Raw genomic sequence first — 26,839 nt, forward strand, 5'->3', positions numbered from 1 at the left:
GTAAACCTCTCCATCAATGACATTCTCTCTAATGAAGTGATAGTGCACTTCTATGAGTTTTGTCCTAGTATGGTAGATCGGGTTCTTTCCCAACATAATGTTGCTAATGTTGTCACAATATATGATGACCATCAATTTCAACATAATGTTGCTAATGTTGTCACAATATATGATGACTCCACCATCAATTTCAATCCCCATGTCACATAAAAGCAATCTCAGCCATGTTTGCTCACATGCTGCCAATGCAATACTTTGATACTCAACTTCTATACTTGATAAAGCAACTGTAGGTTACTTTTTGCTACTCCAAATTTAGCATCGAGCATAAGGTAATCTTCTTCAACCGAGGTTATATGCTCGTGTGATGCTATGATCGCACTCACAGTATCTAAGCTTGTGCTATCATATCTTCCAATCTCTGTCATTTTTGGATGCACATCCGTGTAATCATAATTGACTAGGTCTTCCATTGAATCCCTAACTAGGATAGAAAAAAACTCTTCTTCCTTAATTTCCAAGTATTGCAATACATCTGATAGAAGTAAGTATTGTACACCATCTACTTCAATGGGTGTCAAGAAGGAAAGGTTGGGTTTGTCGACTTATGACAGTTCTGAAGAAGATGGCACCATGAAAGCCAACCCTTGCTCTGTCACCACTCAATGTTTCTCCTCAACATTTATGAGCTCTTCAATCGGTTCTTCTCCCGTGTATGTGATAGAAACAACCTGTGGAGTTGTATCTTCATCGCTCTCCTCCTCTAGGGGTGCATCCAATGCAAGGAGATAAATTGCCAATGCGCAATCACACTCCACAAGATGTACCTAGTGCACTTCCCATGGGAATAGTGCATATTCTATGCGAAGGATCCACATGGGCCAAACACATACTCACCACTTTTTGGTGATTCTTCCCTGCTTGAAATACCATGAGCTGTTCCAGAGGCACCCAAGTCATGTATATGTGCTTGAAATACCATTAAGGGTTGTTTGCATACGATATTTAGTTATGGCTTTACTTACATATTTGTAAAGTTTACATGCATATGTAAATGTGTTGATGTGGAAAGTATATAACGAGTGTATGATTTTGCATGAATACCATAATTTTTAAATATTGCAAGTTTGTAAGCGACAATATTCTATTGGCCAAAAAATCCAAAATTTTACAAATTTTGGATATTACAACTTGTGGTATTGGGATTTTTAGGGCGACTCTACAATTTCTAAAATATGTGGAGCCACATACTTTCTGATGGTAACAGTATCCTCAACTCCGCTTCAAATTTTCCTACCATCTAGTTTAAAATAGAAGCTAACACGTGGATTCTGCATTAACATTGCAATTTCTTGGTGCATTATACTCAAGGGCTAATCATCCTCCATTTGCAACACTTGGGGCTCGCGGTCTTCACGAATGACAGTAACATCCACAGTTGCACTTTCATGCATGTCTTGATCAAGGCACAACCATTTACCCTTTAGCATCCTCCATCTATGATACTTGAACACTAGGTATAAAGTTTATCGTGTGACAAAGTACTTGTAATTGGAAAGGAAAGTTAGCCGATTCATCCTAAAGTAAGATAATAGTCAACTAAGAGAGAAATTTTTTACCTGAAAGCCATATCCCTTGTTGTGACTTGACACTTCACTATGTCAAGACTGTGAGTTATTTTTTATGTCCAAGTTTTGCCTAGAATCCTTGTTACATAGTCCTCTGATGTATTTTTTATGACGTAACTGCTTTTGGTACGTCTCAAACCCTTACATTCCTTGAACATGTGTGAAAAAATTACAATCGGTATGAACCATCTTAGATGTACATTCTTTGAGTCGGTGCTTGGCTTCATAGAATTCAATATGTCTGCGAAAATTTTTGTGCTACATATGTGCAAAATGTTGCTACTACACAATGGTCATCCTATGCTATTGAGATTCGATATGTGCATATACTCAAGGGATCCATATTCTTGACTCCCCTTGGGTAATATGTATGAGTCATAGAAAAAAACAAGGTCCTCTGCGAGTTGCTTAGTTGTACGCCCCTCAAAGAGAAATCTACCAATTTCGAGGTGGTAACACTTAAAAGAACCAGTGAAACTCTCAATATTTTGCCACTCACAGCAATCCGAAGGGTATACTTCTGTAAATACAAGACAAGTTGTTACATAGGTATCATGAAAGTTCTCATTCTCAATGAGTTGCAAATACTTACTGTTTGCAATGTTTTGTTGAAAGGGCACAGTGGGCGCAATGTGTATTTATTTTTGCATGAATACATGTTGTACAAACGCCTCTGTTAAAAGGTGAGAATCAACATTCCTTTGTTTGAGAGCTAAAATTTTACCCTTCCAGTGCTTTGATACATCTGCAATTGCAGATTCTTTCACCCTGAAAGCTCCCTTCATACTTGGACGCATATATACCCAAGATGAGCAATGATACGTATCAATGATCCAATTCCCTTCTTCATCTTTTCTGCTACGTACTTCTATCGAGAGAAGGCTTGTTCTTCTCTAAGGCATTATAACCTATGCATTAGATGTAAAGAAGTATGTATTAACCCCTAAATAATAAGCATTTTAAGTCTGTTCAGTAATCACCAATATGCCATACAATTCAACATGGCATTAAGAGATGTTTACACTTTTGTAAACAGACATAAACATCGATATCTAAACGCATGTGGATATATACATCAACACAAAGTATAGATTTAATTTCAAGACATCACTTTAATCATACCATTTACATGAAATATAATGAAAAGAATAGCACAAGAATACTCAGAGAATTTGGCCAAAATAAATATTATTATAATGAAGAGGAGTCTGATTTGACTCAATACATTGTATGAAATGTGGGTATTATAGAGTAGTTGTTACAAGGATAGTAGCCACATGGCATGCAAATCTTAATATGCACATTGGATTGACACCTGAGATATTCTAAGACACAACACATTGTGTGTTATATAGATGATATAATAAAGAGTTTCATGGATCATTGCCAATTGGCATGGAGATCCAAATGGACACATAGGACCAATAAAGCAGAGGATTTTTGAACCATCGACTTCTAGCAGATCCATATCATCCAACACAAAGGAATCACTCACCACATCAAAATAGTTGATGGAGAATTATATGCTTTACCTAAACCTTGTACAATACCTGCATGTACAAAAAAACACCTGCATGAATCCCTTTTAACAAAAATACTTGCATGAATCCCTTTTAGCAAAAAATATCTGGATAAGTACATGAATAGAAGTAATACAAAACAAGTCCAATTTACCTATTAAGCGAATTTGCTGAAGATAAGATTGAGTTATTGCTAATCAAAACCCATTGGAAATTATGGACATAAGAAAACATCAATCCCATCAAATATAAAAGTTAGCTTTCTCACTTACACAATGGGGGAATACACACAAAGGTCGAGGCTGAAATTAGTTTTCCTCTTCTTAGTTGTGTAAGCCAAAAGAACTCTAGTACATAGAAATAGAAGAACCCTATATATGAGTCTCAAACCAAACTGAACTAACTAAGGTGGCATACTAAGTGAGCCACGAACTAGAGTAGATAAGGATAGCTGTCATCTAGCTATTATTCATGGGCGGTGTACTAACCGCATCTGCTACGAACTAGAGTAGATAAGGATAGCTGTCATCTAGCTATTATTCATGGGCGGTGTACCAACCGCATCTGCACCTAACAAGTTGGTGACATAAATGCACAACGGTCACCCTGACATATCATGAGTGGAGCTCGATATCTCAACACTCCCCCTCGAGCTCAATCCCAATTCCTACACACCAAGCAGGTCTCTGAACTTGCACATCTTCTCTGTGCCCAATGCCTTCATAAATATGTCAGCTACCTAATCCTCTGTGTTGACATAAACTAGATCAATAAGACCTCGTAAAACCCTCTCCCGCACATAGTGGTAATGCACCTCAATGTGCTTTGTTCTAGCATGATAGACAGGGTTATTTGCCAAGTGTATTCTACTCATGTTGTCACAATAAATGACAACTGGCCCATCTGTAGGCTGATGCATATCATAAAGTAGCTTATGCAACCAAGTTACCTCACATGTAGCCATTGCTGCACCCCTGTACTCAGCCTCTGTGCTCGATAAGGCAACTGTAGGCTATTTCTTGCTGCTCCAAGTGACTGCAGCACTCCCAAAAGAGAACACATATCCACTGGTAGATCGCCTATCAGAAATACTACCAGCCAATCAGCATCAATATATCCATGCAATTGTATCTGAACCCCAGTCTCATAAAATAGCCAATACTACAATGTGGACTTCACATACCTGAGTATGCGTCTAGCCGCATCCAAATGCGGTTTCCTTGGAGCCTGCATAAATTGACTTACCAATCCAACATCATAGCTCAAATCTGGCCTGGTAATAGTCATATAAATCAAACTTTCTACTATGCGTCTATACATAGTAGGGTCTTCGAGAAGCTCACTTACATCTACACTCAGCTTCACATTCTGCTCCAAAGGAACTAAAATAGGTTTATAGCCTTTCATCCCATATTTGCACAGCATGTCCAATCCATACTGCCTCTGCAAGAGACGTATCCCACTTGGTGATCTAATGATCTCAGTGCCCAAGAAATAACACAGCTCTCCCAAATCCTTCATGTCAAACTTCTGCTTCAATAGCATTTTCACATGAAGGATATCTTCATCACTATCACCTGTCATAATCAAATCATCAACATAAATGACAAGTAGCATAATACCTTTCTCTGTTTTTCTCACATAAAGTGAGAAATCTGCCTTGGAAATCTGAAAGCCAATAGTGATAATATATTGTCCTATCTTGTCAGACCATACTCTAGGTGCTTGCTTCAAGCCATACAAGGCTTTCTTCAACCTACAAACAAACTCAGGATGAACAGCATGCACATAACCTGGTGGCTGCTCCATATAGACCTCTTCCTGCAAATCACCATGCAAGAAGGCATTCTTTATATCCATCTGATGTAGAGACCATCCCTTTGATGCAGTCATAGCAATGACTGCTCTTACGGTTGCCATCCTTGCAATCGGACTGAATGCTTCTTCATAGTCAATGCCATATGTTTGTGCATACCTCTTGACTACTAATCTTGCCTTGTATCTATTCACAGAACCATCTGCATTGTGCTTCACCTTATAAACCCACTTACAACCAATTGCATTCTTATCTTTAGGCAAAGGTACCAATTCCGATGTAGCATTTTCTTCCAAGGCATCCATTTCTTCATCCATGGCTTTCTCCCATTTTTCTTTTCCCATGGCTTGCTCAAAAGAAGTGGGTTCTAGTTCCTGTATCATTTTGACCATATAGGCATAGCGAATGGCTGTAAATCCATCATATTTCAGCCTATCCACAGGATACCTAGCTTTGGTAGAACTGTGCAAAGTAGGTTCACTCCCAGGTGCTCTCAAAACATTCCTGGTCTTCCTTACTCCAGGTGTAACAATAGAAGGAATACCCAACTCATCATCAATGCTCTGTTCTGAGCCACTAGATTCACCATCCACATAAGAGTGACATGCATTCACATCAAATCTACCTTCTCTTTTCCTTTTCGTGAAACCTGTATACCACTTGCATTGTTTTTGAGGAGATTCTCCTGATTTCAATCTGCCTGTCCATGGCGAAGAATGTGAACCACTCATTGGACATGCTGGTTTCAATTGGATTCATACCATATGGCCCTTTGTCAGGTCTTCTTTCTAATTGTTGCCTAGGAGGTTCAAATTATTGCTATTCTTACTGCGGTTTGGCATCTTGCCTAGCATTTTGTTGCAACATGGCATACACTTCCTCTCTTGTTCTTCATGGATATAGATAATCAAGGATAATATGTCATATTTCCTTGTAGTTGAAGTATTCTCCCATCTATTCATGGGAGATCCTCTAAATCCTTGTCGCAGTGGAGATTGCCAAACTTGCAACATATTCATGTTTAAATTTAGATTTGCCAGCTATTCTTACAAATTTTTAAATACATCATCATCAAGTTTCCTATAACCTTGTTGCATACCATTTTCATGTGTGTCAAATACCCTCAAAAAATTTATAGCTTATTGTCCTACATTTCCTATAGTAGTATCAACCATGTTGGACATTTGAATTGCAGATGCATGAATATTTCTTAACTCTTTTAACCTTATTTGCAACTTCGTGTAATTTTTATTAGCTATTTTAAATGCATCCTCAAATGAGTTAAGGTCTTTTACTAAGATATTTTCTTTGATTTTAGATCTAAGTAAAGAAACAAATTTATTCTTTTTCAAGAATATTACTCAAGTCTCCTCCATACCCTGTGTAACCTCTATCCATATCTCTTCAAATCAGGCACCAAATGTAGAAAGCTCCTCATTGAATTTCTCCTTATAAAATATTATTTGCAAAGATTTCCATAAACTCTCAGGCGTTTGCCTCACTATAGACTTGGTAATAAACCCAATTATAGCTTGATTCTAGTTTATCTTTGTTTCCTCATTCAATGAATCCCACCACAGTCTTGTAGAATCTTTAAGCAACATGTCAATCATTCGAAGCTTATAGCCATCAATGTCTCTATGATCGTTGCAAGCCACCCATTCCAATTTCTTGATAAAATTATTAGCTTATTTTCATCCTCATGTTCAATACAAGGTTCATATCCGATTATAGTTGTCTTAGAGTTTGTGTATAGGTTGGTTTCTAAACGTTATACTTTCCAAGTGATATGATTAGTGAGAGATCCTTAGTGGCAGAACCAATGTATGGGTAGGTAAATTGGGTGGTTAGCCTCTATTAGCTCCCAATGCAACACCACACGACAAAAGCCAAGAATCTCTCTTAATTAAAGTACTCAAATCAACACCACAAAAAGAAAAACAAGGGCCCCTATATCATTTTCCTTCCATTGAGAGCTTGATCGAGTGGTATAACAGTTCAAATTTTTAGATTTAGAGGCTTCCTTTTTTTTAGCAATAATAACCCACTATTGAAACTGTCACTCCAAATTTGTGAGTAGTGCTACAAAGACTGTAGATTTGCAAGTAGCAAAGTATCTCCTTTAACTCCATATCAATATTCTAGTGTGAAAAAGTATATATTTTAACATATTTCTTGTCATAAAACAACACAAAGCTCAAGGATACATTGCAGAGACTGTAGGATTCTGAGTAATTGTAAGGTTTTGAGTAGTAAACCACCTCTTTTAATTCCATATCTATATATCAATGTGAAAAACCATGTATTTTGGTATACTCTTGTTTCATAAAACACTACAAGATTTTAAGACCTATTTGCAGGGTTATCATTGCCAAATTGCAAGTATAGCTACAAAAAATGCATGATTGTTGGCATCAAACTACCTCTCTCTATTCCAACTATGTATTCAACTTGAGAATGCATACATTATAGCATACTCTTCACTACAAAGCTTTCAACAATGCAAAAAATTAGGAGCTACAAAAATTCAGAATATGCGACCATGAAACATAGCCATGTGAGAAAGTCTATTCATTCCCAAAGAAACCTACAATTTTATTATTTCTGTTGTTGTAAATCCTTTGACCTTTCAATTTACTCAAGTTGTATATTTAGCCTTTGATAGTAATACATAATCTTTGCAATGTACTAGTCCTTCAATCACCAAAACTCTTGTTTATCTTCTTCAATTGATGAGAAACCTAGTGCTTCCTATAGAAGGAGAAAGGTAAAGAGAAGTTGAAAGTGAACCCTCATTGTCATAGTTAGAGAATAGAGGAATTGTAGTAGCAAACTTCACCCCATGACTCCATTCTTCAGCACATTTCCATTAGGCATTGAAACCATGCAAGTTTTAATCACCTATTGTAGGTCTTTCTCTCCTCACGCTATGTTTTTTCTCCTCTTCTGACATCTCTAGCATTTTTTTCTTTACAAGGTTCCATTTCCTTAAGAAGTGGTAAACATGATATTCAATAGGTGAAAGTTCAGCCTAAGGTCACAAATACTATAGTGGAACCTCGAATTCCGTAGCAAGACCATACTTCCTACATCACATGAATGCACTTCAAACTAAGTGAAAAAAATACATGGTGAACATGTGAGTTACCACTTCAGACTCCCATCCATTAACACAACTCCCACTATGGGTAACCATTGAAAAGGCAAGCAAAAGGCACTTACACTACTTCTTCAGTTTGTTTGCATGTGGTGACATATCCAAGGCTAAGCATTTTCACACACCAACATCTTGGAAACCCCATATTGGACAATAATGTTCTATGTGCATACAGACACAATCAATGTGATATTATGCCAACCTGGTGAATAGAACATGGATTTTCTAGTGATATTTGCTAATGATAGCTCATTGATGTTGTGAATGAAATATTTTGCTATTAAAAGAGAGGAGCTGAACATGGTACATATGCTTAAGAAATTTGCCATTAGTTTCCACCTCATAGACTCTCTTTAGGGACAATCAAGCATTACTTCATATACTAAATAAACCATACGATACAAGCTACATTCTTGGATAGATTTGACTTCTGCTAGAATTTATTTCACTGTGATTATGTAAAAGCAAGCAATATCACGTGGCCGATCACATAACCAAAGTAAGAAGTGGCAAAAAGTGACTAGAATTAGTGATAATCTCTTCCATTGATCACTTGTTTAAAATCCGATAAGAGGTTGAGCTCTTCAAAACACATCTAGATCCTATTAATCCCTATTATCATGTCAATTGATTCCTTCCACTACAACATAAACGACGCATAGACGCGCACGTTAGACGCGCAAAGTCGGGCGCGTCTATCAGAGCGTCTATAAATGCGTATAAACTTGCGTGTAAATAGACGCGAATTTTGCGTCTATATATCCGCGCAAATAGATGCTAATATAGACGCGCTAGCAGACGCACAATTATTTAACCACCTAAAATTAGCAATTCACATAATTGAAAAACCAAAGTTAATAATTATTTAACCACCTGAAATTGATTCTTGAGCATGCACATGTGTGCATGATAAAAACCATAGAATTAAGAATACACATTGAATCATTGAATTAAAAAAATAGAGTTAATAATTACTTTTTCATTGCTCTTTAACGAATGGCAGTTCCTCCAGTTGACAAGCCTGATATAAGTAATTAGCGGCAAGTGACAGAAACCTTACAATTAGTAGCAAGCATTGCAATATGTATCTCGTAATTTCTCTATGTACTTGAAGATGATAAAAGATACTTCCTTTTTATTATGGAAAATTCAATGCTTGCTTTAAAATTGACTATTGATTCTTGAGTATGCACGTGTGCGCATGATAAAAAGCATAGAATTAGGAATACACATTGAATCAATAAGCAAATTAAGTATGTTACAGTGAATGATCCATCTCATCTTCAATGAGATCAGCCCTTGCTAAACTATCTACTTCTAGGTCTATCTTACCAAGAGGTAACGAAACAAATAAGTCTATCCCACTATCAGATGTGTTGCTATATTGCTCAATAACTTCATTAATATCATCGACAATCACATTATTGTCTTCTTCTGCGTTTCCTTGAACATCCTCGCGAGGTTCATCTTGTACTATATCACGCATATCATCCATTATGGTGTCATCATGCACATCATCATTAATTGTTGGATTGTCATCTGCTATCTCCATGTCGGTAATATTACCATATATTGGTTTTGAACGATTAGATATAGGGATGACATACCACCATGTTATTGTTTACCATTGGATGATACACAACCTGTATTTGAAAAACAAAAGCAAAAAACTTAAGTACTTATTATATTGTGTATATGTATCACATGTATACATATAAAAAAATTAGCCTTTGCATATATACCTGCTCGCATTGTTGAGGTAGTACTAATGTGTCATTCTTGTTTTGGTGAAATTTTGTAGAGTCAATGATTACAAAACCACTTGGATGACGTCTGATTGTGCAATGCTCACCATTTGTTACCACTTCTTTAAACCACTTCACATCCAGTATATATATAAAGAATCGTCTGAAGTCAAGCTTCAGAATATCTTGGATCAAGCCACAATAACCTTCCATGGTACCATTGGTAGCCTCAAAGTGAGCAAGGACACCACAATCTTGGGTATTTCTCTTTTCATCTATACGTTGAGTTCGAAGATATTTACCCTCACACCAAAGCGCATTGAATAATGTGCACTAGTAGTAAAAGATAAAAGATCAAACATGTCAATTATTTATATAAAATAAAACTTATAGAAACAAATTAATTGATAGTATGTCTCACCTTTGATAAGCAACCTCGTGCATATTCCCACTCTTCTTGAGATATATTAATTTCCTCCTCTTTTTCCATTCTCTCCATTTCCTCATGTAACCAATCTATGTCAATATGACGTGGGAGCGCATTTAGATGATCAGGAAATGAGACATTACATCCATATCTAGTGCGAAATTCTTGCCTTTATCTTTTTCTTCTTGCCCTTGCTTCATTATATAGTGTCACCCATTTGCTCATAACATCACTATTGAGCACACAAAAACTATTTAACTTACGAAGTTCTTCTTTTGTTAGCACTTTACTCATTCCTTTTCCTTGAGGTACTATAGAGGTCATCCTCAAGTCTTCATCATCTTTCCATAGTCGTGGTTGAGAGGGATCCACTTCAGCAAGATATTCAAAGATATAAACAAGGGATGATTGCACTAACCAACCCTTAGCCATGCTTCCCTCAGGCCGTGCTTTTTGCCTCACAAAATCTTTCAAGGTTTTCATGAAGCGCTCAAGAAAAAACATCCACCTCATATGAACTGCCCCACAAAGTGCAATCTCATCAATCAAATGTACGAGTAAATGTACTTGAGTAGTCAAAATGGATTGAGGAAAAATTTCCTCCACCAAACAAACCACCTCAACAGATAATACTCAAGCATCTTGCAATGTGTTTGGATCAATTTCCTTCGAGCTCACGTATCTGTCAAGATGTATTTGAGAATTGTTTATTTTTGTGTAGAAATTCAAAGATATATAATGAAAAAATACAATGTATACACACCTCACAAGCTCTCCCATCTTGTAAATGATATCATGTACATCTTTGGAGGCACAAAGGGATATGCTAGTAGGAAGTACAAACTGAATGTAAACAATATTCATAGATCAAATGATTAGTTGAGGAAAAAGTCATCATACCCCAAAGTTTACACATAGTTACTCCACTAATTACTATATTCATGGTTAGAGATACCCTTACTTGAATCATTTTGTGCCAATCGTGGGACTTCAAACCAGATAGTTGCTCCACACCTCTTTTCTTTTTCTTTATGAAGGCTCCCTTGAGACATCTCATACATCCTATGGGTGTTCGAAAGCTATATATTTGTTCCTTCACTATTTTTTCCTCATTCTTTGACAACATCCAAGGTGCATGGGGTAGCTCAATCTTTCCTCTGGGTCCAATGCGTGGCCAAGCTCATCTCATGTGACCAATGTTACGTAAATCCTCCCTTACATTAACTAAATCACGAGCCCCTATCAAGTGATCCCATAATGTTCAGTCCAGTATGGAAGACGAAAGAATATAGAGAACCTAACAAACAATATATTATGTAAACAATTCATCATGCTAAATACTTTAAAGTCAATCGAGAGAAATGCACTTCTTACCGACTCATGCTGAGTGGAGGGTGGTTGTCGGCATTAATCCATCTCTCCTTCCAATCTCGAATGGTTAGAGATTGTGGATTCATTCCATTAGTAGGGAGAACATATTTGGGATGGTCAATAGAAAGAAATCGATGATGATTGTCGTAGATAATCTTCTTTAAACGTGCCGGCCTAGAGGAAACTAGAGAGGGACCGCAAATAGGACATGCATGATATCCTGACGTGGTTAAACCTGAAAAAACAAGTGAATTAATAAAATGCAATTGATTCAAGTCTTGAATTTCAAATATAGAGTTATATACATGTACCTGAACAATCTCCGTATCCTAGAAAGTCGTGCATGGTCCACAACAACATGGCCTTCAATGTGAAATCTCTAGAGGATGCAGATGCACTTGTATCTTGCACCTCAATACCTTCCCATAACATTTCTAACTCTTCAATCAAAGACTCTAAGTAAATGTCCATGTTTTTTACCTTGTGCTTTCCAAGAATCAGAAGGGACAACATCACATGTCCCTTTTTAATTGCCATGGATGGAGGAATATTATAGTTCACCAATGCCACTGGCCTTACACTGTATGATGTGCTTTTGATGCCAAATGGATTGATTCCATCCATATCTAAACCAAATCTCAAATTTCTTGGCTCTTCTTTGAAAACGGTCCACAAATTATCTATATGTTGCCATGCGGGTGTGTCTACAGGGATCCTCCATTTTCCATCACTTGAACGATGACTAGCATGCCATGACATGAGCTTTCCAATAGACTTACACTTGAACATAAGTTTTATACGTGGAACAATCAGAAAATGTCGCAAAACCTTACGAGGCACATCCATTGACTTCATCTCCACTTTGTATCTTGATTCACCACAAACAGGACACTCTCGTGCGAACTCATGAATCCCACGAAATAAGACACAATCATTGACACATGCATGGATCTTGACATAATCGAGGCCTCCCAGAGATGTCAAGTAATGTCTTGCTTGCTCTCTCTTAGTTGGCAATTTGTTTCCTTTTGGAAGCATTTGTGATAATAACCTACATATATTTTTAAAAGTGAGTTAAAAAATCACCAACATATATTTCTATCTGATTTCAAAATAGAATTAACAATTAATATTATGATTCATATATAAGCCAAACTGAATTGATACCTACTTCAATAACGCATCCAAACTGACATTACTCCATCCATAAATTGTTTGCAAGTTAAGTATCTCGAGGGACGCACGAAGAACGGAGTACGTACAACCTTCATACAACGGAGTAGATGATGCTACATATAGTGGATCATCTGGCTTCGTAGAGTGACCTTCTCCTTGAACCAGTTGTTTTGTGAAAATAGATGGTGTACCATATTATCCAAAATCTCATCCTCTACGACTTGATGGGGCATTCCATGAGGGCTACTATCATGGTCGTCAGTCTCTACTCTTCTTGAAGACTCTGCCTCCTCGCATCGACGTTTTGCAGCCTCTCGACGCCCGGGAGGGAGCATCTAAGGATGTGGCATCGCATCCTGCTCAACCACAAAAGGGAGTTTCATGTACGTTGATATATAATTCCCGTAACATAGACATGCAGTCTTAGTGGTAAAAAAGAACTACGAATACCGGTGATTTTTCTCGGTCCCATTCTCCATACAAGCTGAGGTGTGACATTGCAATTCGACGTACTCGAAAAATACACCCTCGACAATGATCACATATGCATTTAATTTTTCGTCGTAGCCATGCATCTCGATTATGAAGATGCAATGTTTCATCCTCACTTGAGGATGTGCTCATTGACTCACCATCTTGCACCGAACTAGGTGATGACGACGTCGACATGATTAAACCTAATTCATGACAACATCAAAATATTTGTCATTCATATGTTTACATAAGATCTTAATTTTAAATATACAAAAATCATCATAAATACATTAAAACTTATGATAAGAATTCACTATCAAAACTTATCTTAAAAACAAAAAATTATGATAAATCCCAAATGCGCGTCTATATCCGCGTTTAACTACGCGTCTATATTCGCGTCTATACTCGCGTCTATCTGAACAATAGACGCATATATACATGCGAAAATAGACGCACACGTTAAAATTCAAACCATACTTAAATCATTTCTTTTCAAACTGCGCCTTTCCTTTCCTGCATTTTTTGCGGTTCTGAAGCTTGAGTTTAGCCGACATGCAATCTCTTCATGACTCACCTAGTCTCTTAATGCCTCACCTCCTCATGACTCACCTCTTCTTTCATTTCAAACACACAAAAAGGGAAAAAGGAAAGCCAAGGAGAGGAAGAAATAGAGAATAAAAAAGACGAGAACAAGAAGAAGCAGCAAGCAAGCAAACAAGCATCAACGGAGGGTAACTTACCAAGGAGAGGAAGAAGGAGAAGGAGAAGCACCACCACCCGCTACACCAAACACCCAAGGTGAGTCTCTCTCTCTCTCTCTCTCTCTCTCTCTCTCTCTCTCTCTCTTTGTTTCTCTCTTCCTCTCTCTGCTCTGTCTGTGTATTTAGGATTTGTGATTCCATTATGTATTGCATTTTGTAAATCATCAATGGCGGTCGTTGGCCTAAAATCGGCCGACCGAGCACGTCTGCTAGTGCGTCTACATCTCAGTGTAGACGCAGACATAGATGCGAAAAAATGTTTTCTCTCAGAGCGTCTGAGGGCGCGTCTTAGAGCGTGTGTGCTCTGCAGTGTACACGCAATGATACACGCGCTGCACAGAAGGTTGACTTGCAGTCTACACACAATTATACACGCGCATTGACCTGGGATACGCGTTTGGCAGTGCGTCTGTGTTGTATGTTAGATGCACAGATAGACGCGCTGGACAGAAGGTTCACTTTGGAGTGCGTCTGAGAGCGCGTCTAACCTGCAATGTAGACGCAAGGATACACGCGCCAGGTCTCCCAGTTCTAATATTAAACAATATATTTTTGCAATGATGAATGTGACCAATCCCATGTTTGTGTTTATCAGTTTTCTTGTTTAAGAGAAGCATTAGCACTTAAGTGTTATGCTCAATGTCTAAAGAAAGCTCTTTGAAAATGTAGGTAATATATGATTTTTTGTATGCAAATAAATTTTTCTTTTTCTTGTGTTTTTTTTGTAGATGTCGTATCCTGGTTCATCTAGCAATGACCCAGATGTGGATCGCATGAATGATACATTGGCCTCCTTTGGTAGGGGGGTCAATACATTTTTTGGAGGTTTTCCTAGTAGGGAAGACTTCATGGGAGAGATGACCAAACACCTTGGCCACTCTCCCACAGCGGACGAGGTGTTCAGTGTTATGTCTGGGACGCCTCTGGCGTCTTTGCCTGGCACTACTTCCCAGACTCTACATGCAGGTACTCCACATACAGGTACTCCATATGTAGGTACTCCATATGCAGGTACTCCATTTGCAGGTACTCCACGTGCATCAGCTGAAGCACAAGCATCTATAGAAGCACGTGCATCTACAGAAGATCGTGTGTCTAGCGAGGCAGAGGGCAGTCGACAAAGAGGGAGGAGGGAGAGTCGAGGGGGAGGACGAGGGTTGTGTGGGGGTTGCCTAGGAGGTGGCGAGCGATCACCCTCACCAGTAGATCATGTAGAGGAGGTTGTACACCAGTACTATAGAGTTACAGATGCTGGTGGCATCTTTCATGATGATGAGGGAAGGGATGTAATGGCGTACATGAGGAGCGTCGTGCATGCGACGTATAAAGATTGTTTCATTGCCTTCAAAAATCAGAAAAGCGGCTTGTGGCAGGAGGTGTTGAGGACAGTCCATAGGAAGTATCCAAATCCTGAGGGTCAGCGATTCTCGAATGATTGGGGACGTACAAAAGTGAGGGATATACTTCACAACAAAAGATCCCACCTCATGACACGGGCCACGGACTCACTGCGGAGGTTGGAGGAGGGGCGTGGAGCCTACAACCAACCATCTATGTGACATCACGTAGAGTGGAAGAAAGCAGTTGAGAAAGTGAAGAGTCACCAGCATGCAGAGGCGCGACGGATCCAAATGGAAACAATGGGATCGTCGCATTATGGATTGGACGGCAGAGAGTCGTAGGAGGCAGAGTTTGTAAATATATTTTGATTTCTAGTTTTTTTAAATTTATATTTCTTTCAATTCTTTATATATTTTAGTCTAATATATTGTGACGTCTAATTGTTTGTATATCTCTAAATGTTTTGCAGACTACCATCGTTGGTAGGACACCTACCCCTAGAGAGGTAGGTTACCATCGAGGCCATAATCGTGCAGTGACGTGGCTTCACTTTTATGAGGAGGGTCTCATCACTGAGGACCAATACAACCGGGCCATGAGGATTCGATAGCCAGAGGAGGTATGTTTTTCTTACTTTCCTATTAAAAGTATAACTAATTATAACTTTTTCTCCACCTTGTCTATGTAAGCAACCTTGATCTTTTGTGTGTGTAGGCAAACCCGGATGTGGAGCATAGCGAGGAGGGGGATAGCGACGCTAGTAGCCATGGTGGTACTAGCGAGGATGTTTCCTCTTCAGATTCGTAGAGGAGCACCATACCTCCTCGTGAGGCCTTCTTTTCTTGTATATGTATGATATCTCTTTGAGCCTTCTGCTTGCAGCCACGCTTTAGGTCGCAAGCACTTAAACTTCCCTTGTAAATGCTTTGATATATAATGAATACATGGACTTTAATTTTCAATTCTCATGCTCGTAAGATACATTGTCTTTTTCCCAAATACACAATCTGATGTATGGGAGGGGGAAAAAAAAACCAGAGAGCATGTGGTTGCAACCACATGCTCTCTGGTTTTTTTTTCCAGTTCTGTTTTGCGCGTCTATCAGCGCGTCTAAATTGCAAAAAAATTCATATTTGCGTCTATAATGCAGACTACATGCGCTTATACACGCGCTTCATAATTTAAATTTAAAAAAGAAATTAAATATCTTTTTTTAAATGACATTTTTTGTTTTTCGTTCGCATCTATGAGTGCTTGTAAAAGCGCGTCTACCACCGTGTATATATGCGCATGTATATGTGCGTCTATTTGTGCATGTAAATTCGTTGTTGATACATGCGATTGTAGACGCGAAATGATAGATGCGCAAATAGACGGGCGGATAGACGCGCCCGTAAGTTTTTCTCTATATTCAAAAATTGCGTCTAAATGTGCGTCTATGAGGCCTTTTTGTTGTAGTGTTCTTTTTAGGATATCTTTTAAAGTATAGACAAATTAGAAAAAAAAATTCCTTTGTCCTTTTATAACTACGGGCTTAGTGTTTACCTTAGAACTTGGAGGTTATAGTCAGTAGGCCAACTACTTGTCATTACAAAACTAGCAACTCTTCTGCTAAGAAATAAGCATTTTTCTTGTCTATAGCAACAACTCCGTGAGGGAAGTTAATGAAGAGCAAGAAATTTATAGTAGAATGTTTTTTCATCTCTCAAAGTGAATAAGGAAGGTCTAAAGAAAGTTTGAAGTCTCTATAGTCTCTTGGTGGATCATCTCTCAAAGTGAGTAAGGAAGGTCTAAAGCAAGTCTGAAGTCTAAAAGTGAGTAAGGAAGGTCTAAAGAAAGTTTGAAATCTCTATAGTCACTTGGTGGATCATCTCTCATAGTCAGCAAGGAAGGTCTAAAGTAAGTTTGAAATCTCTATAGTCACTTGCTGGATCACCCATTTTAAAAATATATGTGTATTACATGGGTTCAATGTAATGGATTTTTCAAATACCAATGTTACACATTTTTCATTTACAAAAGGGTGCCATATAAAGGGGTTATCTATAGATTTAATAGAAAAGGGTTGTATTTTATTCAAGGAAAATTTATAGCTAGGGGCATATATATTGCACAAGGTTGGAAGAGATTGAAAAGAATGTGGGATTGTGCACACATTACCCTAGTGTGAAAAAACCTCAAGAAATGGTTTAAGTATACTAAATTGAGTGACAACTTCTGAATGAAAATACCATTGTTTGGTAATAGAGAAAGCCTTGAGTTACACATTTTTCAATAATAGAAGGGTGCCATATAAAGGGGTTATCTATAGATTTAATAGGAAAGGGGTATATTTTATTAAAGGAAACTTATGAGATAGGGGCATATACATTGCACAAGGTTGGAAGAGATGAGTGGGAGTGTGCACACATAACCCTAGTGTGGAAAAATCTCAAGAAATGTTTTAAGGCTACTAACGTGTGAGTGATAACTTTTGAATGAAAATACCATTGTTTGGTAATAGAGAAAGCCTTGAGAAGCACACCTAGAAGTTAGTAAATCTCTTGCATGGTGTGGTACTAATGTTTTTCTAGAGGTGGAGGAATGTCATTATCTTGTGAAAGGAAGTGAGGAGCATGCCTATGAAAGACATAGAAGACTATTTTTTGGATGGTTTAGTAGCGCTTTAAGAAAATAAGCCCAAAAAGCTAGACATTTAAGCTCGTTTCTAGAAGCTAAATATTTAAGCTATTTTTTGGGAGCTAGCATCTACTAGAATCCAGGATTGCCTTGTTGCATCTCAAGAGTGCTATGAATATATTTTTATCATTTTAAAATAAGGTTTACTCATTTTTTAAAACAATTTCTAAGATGGGATCCAAGCAAAAGCATTCTAACTTGTGGATAACATTTCAAATTATAATGCTATTATAGTACTTTTTGTCCCTCCACTAACCAAGGCCCTTTATGTTAAGTTTAAAGTATCCATTGTTTGCTATTTAGGTGACCACTTATTCCATAAAAATGCTTCCAGTGCATATATTAGATGAGGACTAAAATGAACATCCAACAATAATATAAAGAGATCTTTGTTATAGGCATTCACAAAACTTCTTTCAAGGTAGAATGGCCATGTGTACCTCCCAAGAAGCTATATAAGTTCTCAAAAGATTGTGAAAAGAACAAAATAGTTCTTGATCATCTAGTTCCATAATAAGATTTGACTATTATGTTATTTATGAGATTAGATGCTTGCATTTTGAAGCATTCTTAGTTATACATTTACTAAATGCAGTAGAGCATAGTCAATCCCCTAATTGCTTCTTTGATGAGATACATGTAGTTCAACACGAAACAACTCAGCCTATGACACCAAAAAACTCTATAGCACAAATTTCATAAACCTTGGAGTTTAAAGGTTAAGTTAACATAAAGGAACCATTGCATTTTCAAAACTTCTTTGAAGACAGCATTGATGTGTGTACCTTCCAAGGAGTTGTATAACTTCTCACAAGGTTGGGAGAAGACTAAAAATATTCATAAAACATCATCTAGTTTCATAACAATATTTGTCTATTATGTTATTGTGAAATTAGATGCTTGCATTCAAGCAATCTTAACTACTTATCTATTAGCGTGGAGCATAGTCAATATTTGTCTAGTTTCATAACAATATTTGTCTATTATGTTATTGTGAAATTAGATGCTTGCATTCAAGCAATCTTAACTATTTATGTATTAGCGTGGAGCATAGTCAATCCCCTATTTACTTTTTTTATTACCAACTTGTGGTTCAACATGAAAAACTCAATGTAGACTCAGAAGCATTATAACACAAAAAAATTCAAAGAACTTGGAGTTAAAAGGTCAAGTTAACATTAACAAAGCATTATTGTATGCATTTGCACAACTTCTTTGAAGGTAGCATCAAAGTGTGTACCTTCCAAGAAGTTGAGTAACTTCTCAAAAAGTTGCGACAACAAAAATCTTCTTAGAACATCATCTAGTTGCATAATAAGATTTGACTATTATGCTATCATGAAATTACATACTTGTATTTCAAGCACTCTTAAGTACTCATCTACTAAGTAGAGTAGAGCATAGTCAATTAATGTGGTTAAGCAAGCTAAAACAATGCTTTAACTTAACAATTTAGTAATAAAAACTATTACTAGACTATTCCCTATTTCAAAATTATTTGTGCTGCACAAATGAATCAATTATGGCTAAGGAATAGATTATGCATATAATTCCCTAGTCTAGTAATGGAAACGATAGTATCATGTTATATATATATATATATATATATATATATATATATATCAAAAGCTATTGTCTACATTACATAGGTGGAGCGAGGCCGAGGAAAATGTGTATGAAGCATTACTACATGAATTAGTGAATAAAAAGATCCATGAAGTTTGCATAGAATTGATTGATTACTTAGTTTAGAGGCCTTGTAATTGTGCGACGTGGTGATCATCTCCACTATTCAGCGCTACGAAAATTAATTTATTAGGACATGAGCATACAAGGATCAACAGGGTCCCCATATCATCATATTGTAATAGTACACAAGAATAGAGGTACTGGCGAAAGAAGGAGCCCCAAATTTCTTGATCTGTAGATAAAAATATGCGTTTCTCAAACTCCACACTTTCGTGGAAATTCCGTTAGAAGCTAAGAACTAATTAATAAGCTGATGACAAATGACATCCTTTGGGTTAAAACGTTCAACGTTCAGTTACTTAGAGGTTTGGTCCCAATTATTAGCTAGATGCACTCTTCAGGAGTTAGGACGTCCAGAGACACAGACACAGACAGAGAGAGAGAGAGAGGGAGGGAGAGAGAGATCGAAATGGAAGCACTGAGTCGTGGAGAGTCGAACTTGGGCTGGAAGGGAGCTTTTCGTGGGGCTGCTCGAATGCTGACGAGCAACCCGAAGCATCTTATCCAACTCTCGGGAGCGCTAGTGCTTCTGCCCTACGCTATCCTCTCAGCCGTCACCTACCGGCAGGAAGTTCTCAGCTCCGCCGTTGCGTGGGACCTCATCTCGGGCGGCTTGGCATCTGAATATTACAGGGCTTATGCAGCTGCCATGGCAGATCGTGGCGCAGCAGCAGACCAGCACCTTGTCGATATCACACATCGGATCGAGCCTTTAAGCATCAAGCACACGTGGCCATCCATTCTCTTCTCCCTGTTCATATTCTTCCTGTCGATGCCGGCCTTGACAGTGAGCCTCTGCAGGCCATACCTAAATATCAACGCAGGGGCGGCGCCTGGCGGCCAGTTCCTGCAGAGCCTGAACGCGTCTCTTGCAACGGCGCGTAAGGCGTGGAAGAGTCTCTTCCGCACCGCGCTATGCCGCGTCATGGGCTGGCTGGGTTTCACTCTAGTCGCTTCGATAATATATGTCATAGTCCTGGCGCTCGTCACAAGCGCATCAACCAGACCAGAGTGGGTGAAGCACGTCGTGCTGGTCGAGGGGATCGCCACGATCGTGGCTGGCATGTGCCTGGCGGCAGTCTGGAGCTTGTGCGATTGCTTGGCCGTGCTAGAGGGCAGGTCTGGCTGCGGCGCCTTGGCTAGGAGCGCGCATCTTGTGGCTGGTCGGGCGCCGCTATCGAGCACCAGATCATGGGGCAACGCCGCCGCCGCGCTCTGCCTCGTCGTCTTCCTCCTCGTTGCCGGCGTCCCTCTGACCCGCTTGCTGGCCGCGGCCAAGGATATTCCCACATCTGCGTCTCCCACCCACTTCACCATCGCCGTTGCGGTCGTAGCGTTTCGCAGTTCTGTCACGTTCATCTGCGTGCTCGCCACTGTCCTCTTGTATTTCTCGTGCCGAGCACACCACCAAGAGTCCCTCGACACCCTCGTCGCATCGTTGACTAGCAACCATGATATTCCTTATGTCGTCTTGAGTACTGTCGAAGTTGCTCTACGAGACACAAATCACCAAGGCTAAGGCTGGTTACATACCGCCATTGCCCGCCCAATCTGCGCCTAGTTGGTGGGCACGCGAAAAGTTGATTTGGGTGCCGCTACTCACTTACACATTGGGCAGTGGATATTTTTCATGCTCAATAAGAGTCTGTACTCGCCCGCAATCCTTTACATATCAGCCACCACATATCCTCTACATCACATGCGTTGAAGGCCTATTTATAAATATCCTTATCTCTAAAAACATTTTGAATTAAACATGACTCTTTTCTATTCAATCTGTAAATAAACTCTTTATATTACACCCTTCTGTATGCAAAAAATGTATAAAAATGGTATTTTAAAAATACCTTATTTTGAATCCATGTGACGCACACATATATCCATGAGTAACTTATTTGAGCTTTGCTAATTGAGTTCTTTGTATTGCTTGTGTGGTGCATGTGTTTGTTAACGTAGCAATCTCTGCTAATCCATTCCTCAAACTATTTTGCTAGTCCATGTCTTAACGAGGTGCATTACTTTCTCTCTCAAGTTCTGCTCTCGCTTCATGTATTCATGTATATATTATGTAGAACAAGGTATGTTGCCACAATCTTCAAGACATTTTGTAAAAGCATATCACATCTCTTCAACAATATACGAAATCGCACTTTAAGGATGCCAAATGCTCTTTCAATTGGCATACGATTACTTGATTGTATGCCATTCCAATAATAGCATTGCAGAGATAGTCCATCCTTACTATCCTTGATCAGAGGGGGAATCATCCAAAGGCGTGCAAGATAAGTACAATCGCCTAGTAGACAGTATAATCCCAGAGCTTTGTTTGTGCGTCATTTTTCCGGATCTAAACGTTGAAAAACATTCCAATTGTGCATAGAACCTGCCCAGCTAACATCATAGTCCCAAACAACACAATTGACTGCCACACTGATGTGTAGAATAATTGAGTGGAAGCCCTTCCTATTAAAATAATCTTTATGGTTCTCTCTTGGGGCAATGATGGGTATATGATTACCATCTTGTATTATCCCCAAACAGATAAGGGGAAAAAAAAATCTTTTTAAATTAATTATCCCCTTCTTCTCCCCCAGCCGACATCGTGCTAGAGGAGAGGGAGGGAAGCCACAATGAATGCAGTACGCTGGAGCTCATGAAGGAGCCGTAGCCATGCGTGCTGCCGCATAGGGGAGGAAGGAACCTCTCCCTCCCCCTATTTAAATCACTGCTAGGCATCGTGAGGGGGATAGAGCCTGCGCCTGCTGTTGCTGTGAGGAGAGAATGCCATGCTACTGACAGAATCATTAGGGCTGGGAGAGAGCCACCGAACTGCCATCGTCGCCTGAGCCAAGGAGGAGCCACCTAATCCATGTTGCCGCCGCTGTCGCCTGATACCATAGGCCACGTTGCCCTGGCTGTTGTATCCTGGGGGAGTCATCTCCTTTCCCCTTCCCCCCCCCCCACATGCCTTTTCTGGAAACCTTAGAAGCTTCCAAGGGGGGGGGGCTTCCTAAGCCCCCCTTCCTATGGCCTTGGAGACTTTTTCCCCCCATAAAAGGGTTTTGACCTTAAAGGTCTTATCTCCCGGTTTTTTTTTAAATCCTCCTTAGGCCCCCTTTTTCAATAGCCTTTAAGGCCACTTTTCCCCCCTTGGAGTTTCTCTCTTAGGATTCTATAAGGCCTTTTTTTCCCAAGAAAATTTTTCCTTAGCCCTTTTTTCTTTCCCCCCTCAAAATTCCCCTTGAAGCTATAAGCCCTTTTTCCACCAAAAGGATGTTACCTTAAAGTCTCTTCCTTCCCGGGTCTTAAATTCCTTAAGGGCTCCCTTAGGCCATGCAAAAATAGCCCATCTAGCTCTCTCATACCTTGTTTTTTTCCCCACACGTAAAAGAAAGGAGAATGTTGAGGGTCGTTTGACACATTCCTTTCCCACTCAAAAGCCCTTGTAAGGAATTCCACACCTTTTGCCCTGTTCGTGCGAGTCTTTACAAAGACCTTTAAGCTTTCCCCCATGACTTTAATGGGTCTTAGTTGTGAAAGATTTTGAAACACCCCCTTTTCAAATTCTCTACTTCAAGGAGGAAGCCTTTTAAAACTATTTTCGACGGACGGTGCAAGTTATTGCAAAAGGGAGCCACGGTGGAATTTCAAAAAGGAGTTGTAAAGCTACTTCCACAACGAAAAGACTACAATTGCGATGCCTCCTAAGAAAGTCCAAGGAGTAGCCGCGGGAGAATCATCTCCTGGCATCCATGTGGACATCTCACCCCAAGTCCAGGTTTTCATTCCAAAATTTTATTTGGTATTGTAATAATTCAATCGTGCAAAGGATAATTGTTGGAAATAGGATGCATTCTTAATCTTAAAGGCTTTAGAAAAATTAGCTCACGATGGAGGAATTTAGTCATTAATAGTTTCAATAGAACAAGAAAAATAAAGGGAGCATAAATGCATTTCTAGTAATTAGCTTTATGCATTGAGATGAATTAAAAATTAGATTAATGTCCATTAAAATAGTATACTTCGTTTAAGCCTAGAAGTATAAACTGCATATTGCACTATTAATCCATATCCTCTTCGCAATGAATCATAATGGAAAGTGCAAGGCATGAAATGATTCTTACGATACATAACTCTAGGAAATTATCGTTTGTCAACTGCATAAATTATCAAGTAAAAGGTTGCTTGTTTAGCATGAATTTTGTTCGCAAAATTTTAGGAAGATTAGTTGGAATTAAGCTAACCTATGCGTGACCTCAATTTGATAAGTTAGGGTTGAAAAATCAATTTACGCATAGACAATGAGTCATGTGGAAATGATCACGTAATTATCTTTTAGAGTTAAACAAATTGGCATAAACCTAAAACACCTAAACCGTGGAGTACACATTTAGAATGAGTTAAATTCCAAGAAATTCACTAGGAAATTAATACGTGACCTAATCGTATGTATTGCTAAAACTGAAACTCCTATACCTTAAATACTTGCCCACATTCACTGAATGTAGGGACAGTGAAATGTAATTGGAAAGTGAACTAGGGTTTGTCCCTAAGAATCTTACGAGATGGAACTTGGAACTCTAGGACTGACGACGTCAGCCTAACATAATCAGGAACAGATTGTTTCATGACTCCGTTCAATGAGTAGAATAAGTCTCATAGTTCGATGTGACACTTGCACAGCAAGTGTGGAGTCACATGATCTTGTGATTGGATCACAAGGGAATGGCCAAATTCTCGCAACGAGGTTGGCAAGTCCTTACGCAAGTTATCTTGCAAGAGGATGAATAATCATTCTAATTTAGTATCTTTCTTGAGTAAAGAAGATTGATTGGAAGCTAAAGACCAGCCGATAAACTGAAATAACCTATGAACTTAAGGGGTTGACTAAGTCGGGTTAATAGGGTACGCCCTAACCCAGGATATAAGGGATCTTGCCAAGTTGCAAGTCATCCCGAATCGAGTACACGCATTCGAAAGGAGGGATTCATTCCTTAGAAGTTTGCCAACAAAAATGATCAATGGAAACGTTTGTGCTTGCTACAGCTTTTAGAGCACTATTTGGCTTTGTTTGATCAATGAATTAAAAGATAAGTGGATATCTATACTTCAAGTTGAAGGCCTGAAGGGAGAGGCAGCTTCAGTTACCCCTGACTGCCTACCTGACCCTAACCAAGGGGGTTGTTAACCGCGCGGGGAAAGTGGACCGAACCCCGCCGCGAGAGGTCTCTCCATTGAGCATTACCTGGAGTAGGAGGACGCTTGGGTGCTAGGGGGGGCTCTGGCCATAAATCCCTCGCCTTCCAGGCCGTGTACAAGAGGCTAACGTGACTCGGGATTGGATCTCCAGGCCTGCATACTAGTCTATGGGCGGAAACTTGGATTAGTGATTCCCTGTTGAGTGTTGGATAGCCTTCGGGCAGATTGTGGATAAGCCTACGAGCTGGACTTTTTGTATTTCAAAGATAAATATAATAACCTGTTAATAAGGAACTTGTCTGATATTGTTTTTCTATGTCAAGTTTGCATTATCGACAAAGGGTTGAGATGATGAACATCCTGAAGCAAATCTATAATCCATCACTTTTGTACATGGAACAAAGATGGACAGGTGCCTCAGGAATCTACTATATAGCCGCCCACCGGTTTACTTATCTACAAACCAACCTAAATAGGATCAAGTGGTTTAAAGACCTAAAAGTCGTGAAGCTGTTCATTTTTGTGGAAGCTGACGTAAACTCAACTTTACATATTCAAGGTTGAAGCATTGAGACGAACTCATATGTATACGAGGAAGTAACCCGTGTGATCCTTGCCGACACAATTAAAGTGTTGGGGCGCCATGAGAAGAATGGATTCCAAAGGAAAGGATACCTTGAACTTCCAATGACTTACCAATCCCTGAAGATCCATGACCCGCAACCATACTATTATACAATTCCTATAGATAAATGTAATACAACGTTGTTCTCCCCAAACCAAATATAACATTTGGCTTATTATGGCAAGAAATTTTGTATTCCGAAAGGGCTATGCCTATATAAATGCAAATAAGACTTCTTTTTATCAATGTCTGATTGTGCATAAAAATTGAAAAAATTTTAAGTAGCTACATTGCTTGCATGATAGCAGAATTGAAGATGTAATATAAATCAATAACGTGTTAGATATGATCAATGCCCCACCCTCATTAGGTGCTACCAATGATCCATGGTGCTCAAAGTTGTAAGGCCCCCATTATGAGGAGAAGCCAAATGTGAGCCCGGACATTGGTTGAGTCCTGACTTGTAGATCAGATGAGGTCTATGTGAGCGGATGGCAAAAAGGTGACTCTTGTGGGTCTAATCTTTGGGTTAGACGGAGTGGTTAAGCTGGTAGCAACTCGAGGCACATTGCATTGAGTTGCGTGGTAAGGGAGTTAAAAGGGGCCCCTATTGTGGGGTCCGAGGGCCGCGGAAGCGGCCCCTGGCTGGGGGGTCCCAGGGGGGCCAGCGGCCCCCCTGGCGGGGGTCCGGGGGCAGCGCCCCCGACCCGATGGTAAAGGGAATATTCCCTGGAATATTCCATGGCCGACTAGTGGAGGCTCATATGGTAGGTCGGTCAGCAGGCTGACCTAACGACCTTCGCGGGCTATAAAAGCTAAACCCCTTCGCAGCCATCTCTCACTCATCTTTCACCCAGTCAGAGTTGTTGTTCCAGCTAGCCTTAAGCTCTTCACCTATCTTCTGTCTAGATCGCCATCTAAGCTTCACACAGTGGAAGCGTACGGGTGGATAGAGCCATCTTTGTATCAGTTGTTTGGAGTTAAAGAATTTACTGATTCTCATCTTATCTGTTGTGTACTCTCTATCTCTTTCTCAGATTCTGTTCGCTGCGCCATGTAATATTTTACATGGTATCAGAGCCCAGGGGGCTCTAGAGATCGGAGAGCGTGCACGAGGCAAAGGCTTCAACAGCAAAGAGAAACGATGTCGACTCCGGGAAGCAGTTCT

The 26,839-nt window shown here is 39.3% G+C and overlaps 1 protein-coding gene across 1 annotated transcript; it reads left to right on the forward strand.

Moving 5' to 3' along the window:
• The first annotated feature begins 19,869 nt into the window (after positions 1–19,869).
• On the forward strand, positions 19,870–21,728 carry LOC148022470 (uncharacterized). The gene has a single exon (XM_087695071.1). It carries the CDS (start codon positions 20,176–20,178, stop codon positions 21,364–21,366), a length of 1,191 nt encoding a protein of 396 aa, XP_087551197.1. The 5' UTR covers positions 19,870–20,175; the 3' UTR covers positions 21,367–21,728.
• Positions 21,729–26,839: the final 5,111 nt, after the last annotated feature.

This window comes from Lygodium microphyllum, chromosome 16, assembly GCF_053477565.2.
Source record: "Lygodium microphyllum isolate KBCC chromosome 16, Lygodium_microphyllum_v1.1.10, whole genome shotgun sequence".
Taxonomy (NCBI): domain Eukaryota; kingdom Viridiplantae; phylum Streptophyta; class Polypodiopsida; order Schizaeales; family Lygodiaceae; genus Lygodium; species Lygodium microphyllum.

What these genes read in the sequence shown, in the direction of transcription:
- LOC148022470 (XM_087695071.1), top strand. Translation starts at nt 20,176, where the DNA reads ATGCACTCTTCAGGAGTTAGGACGTCCAGAGACACAGACACAGACAGA.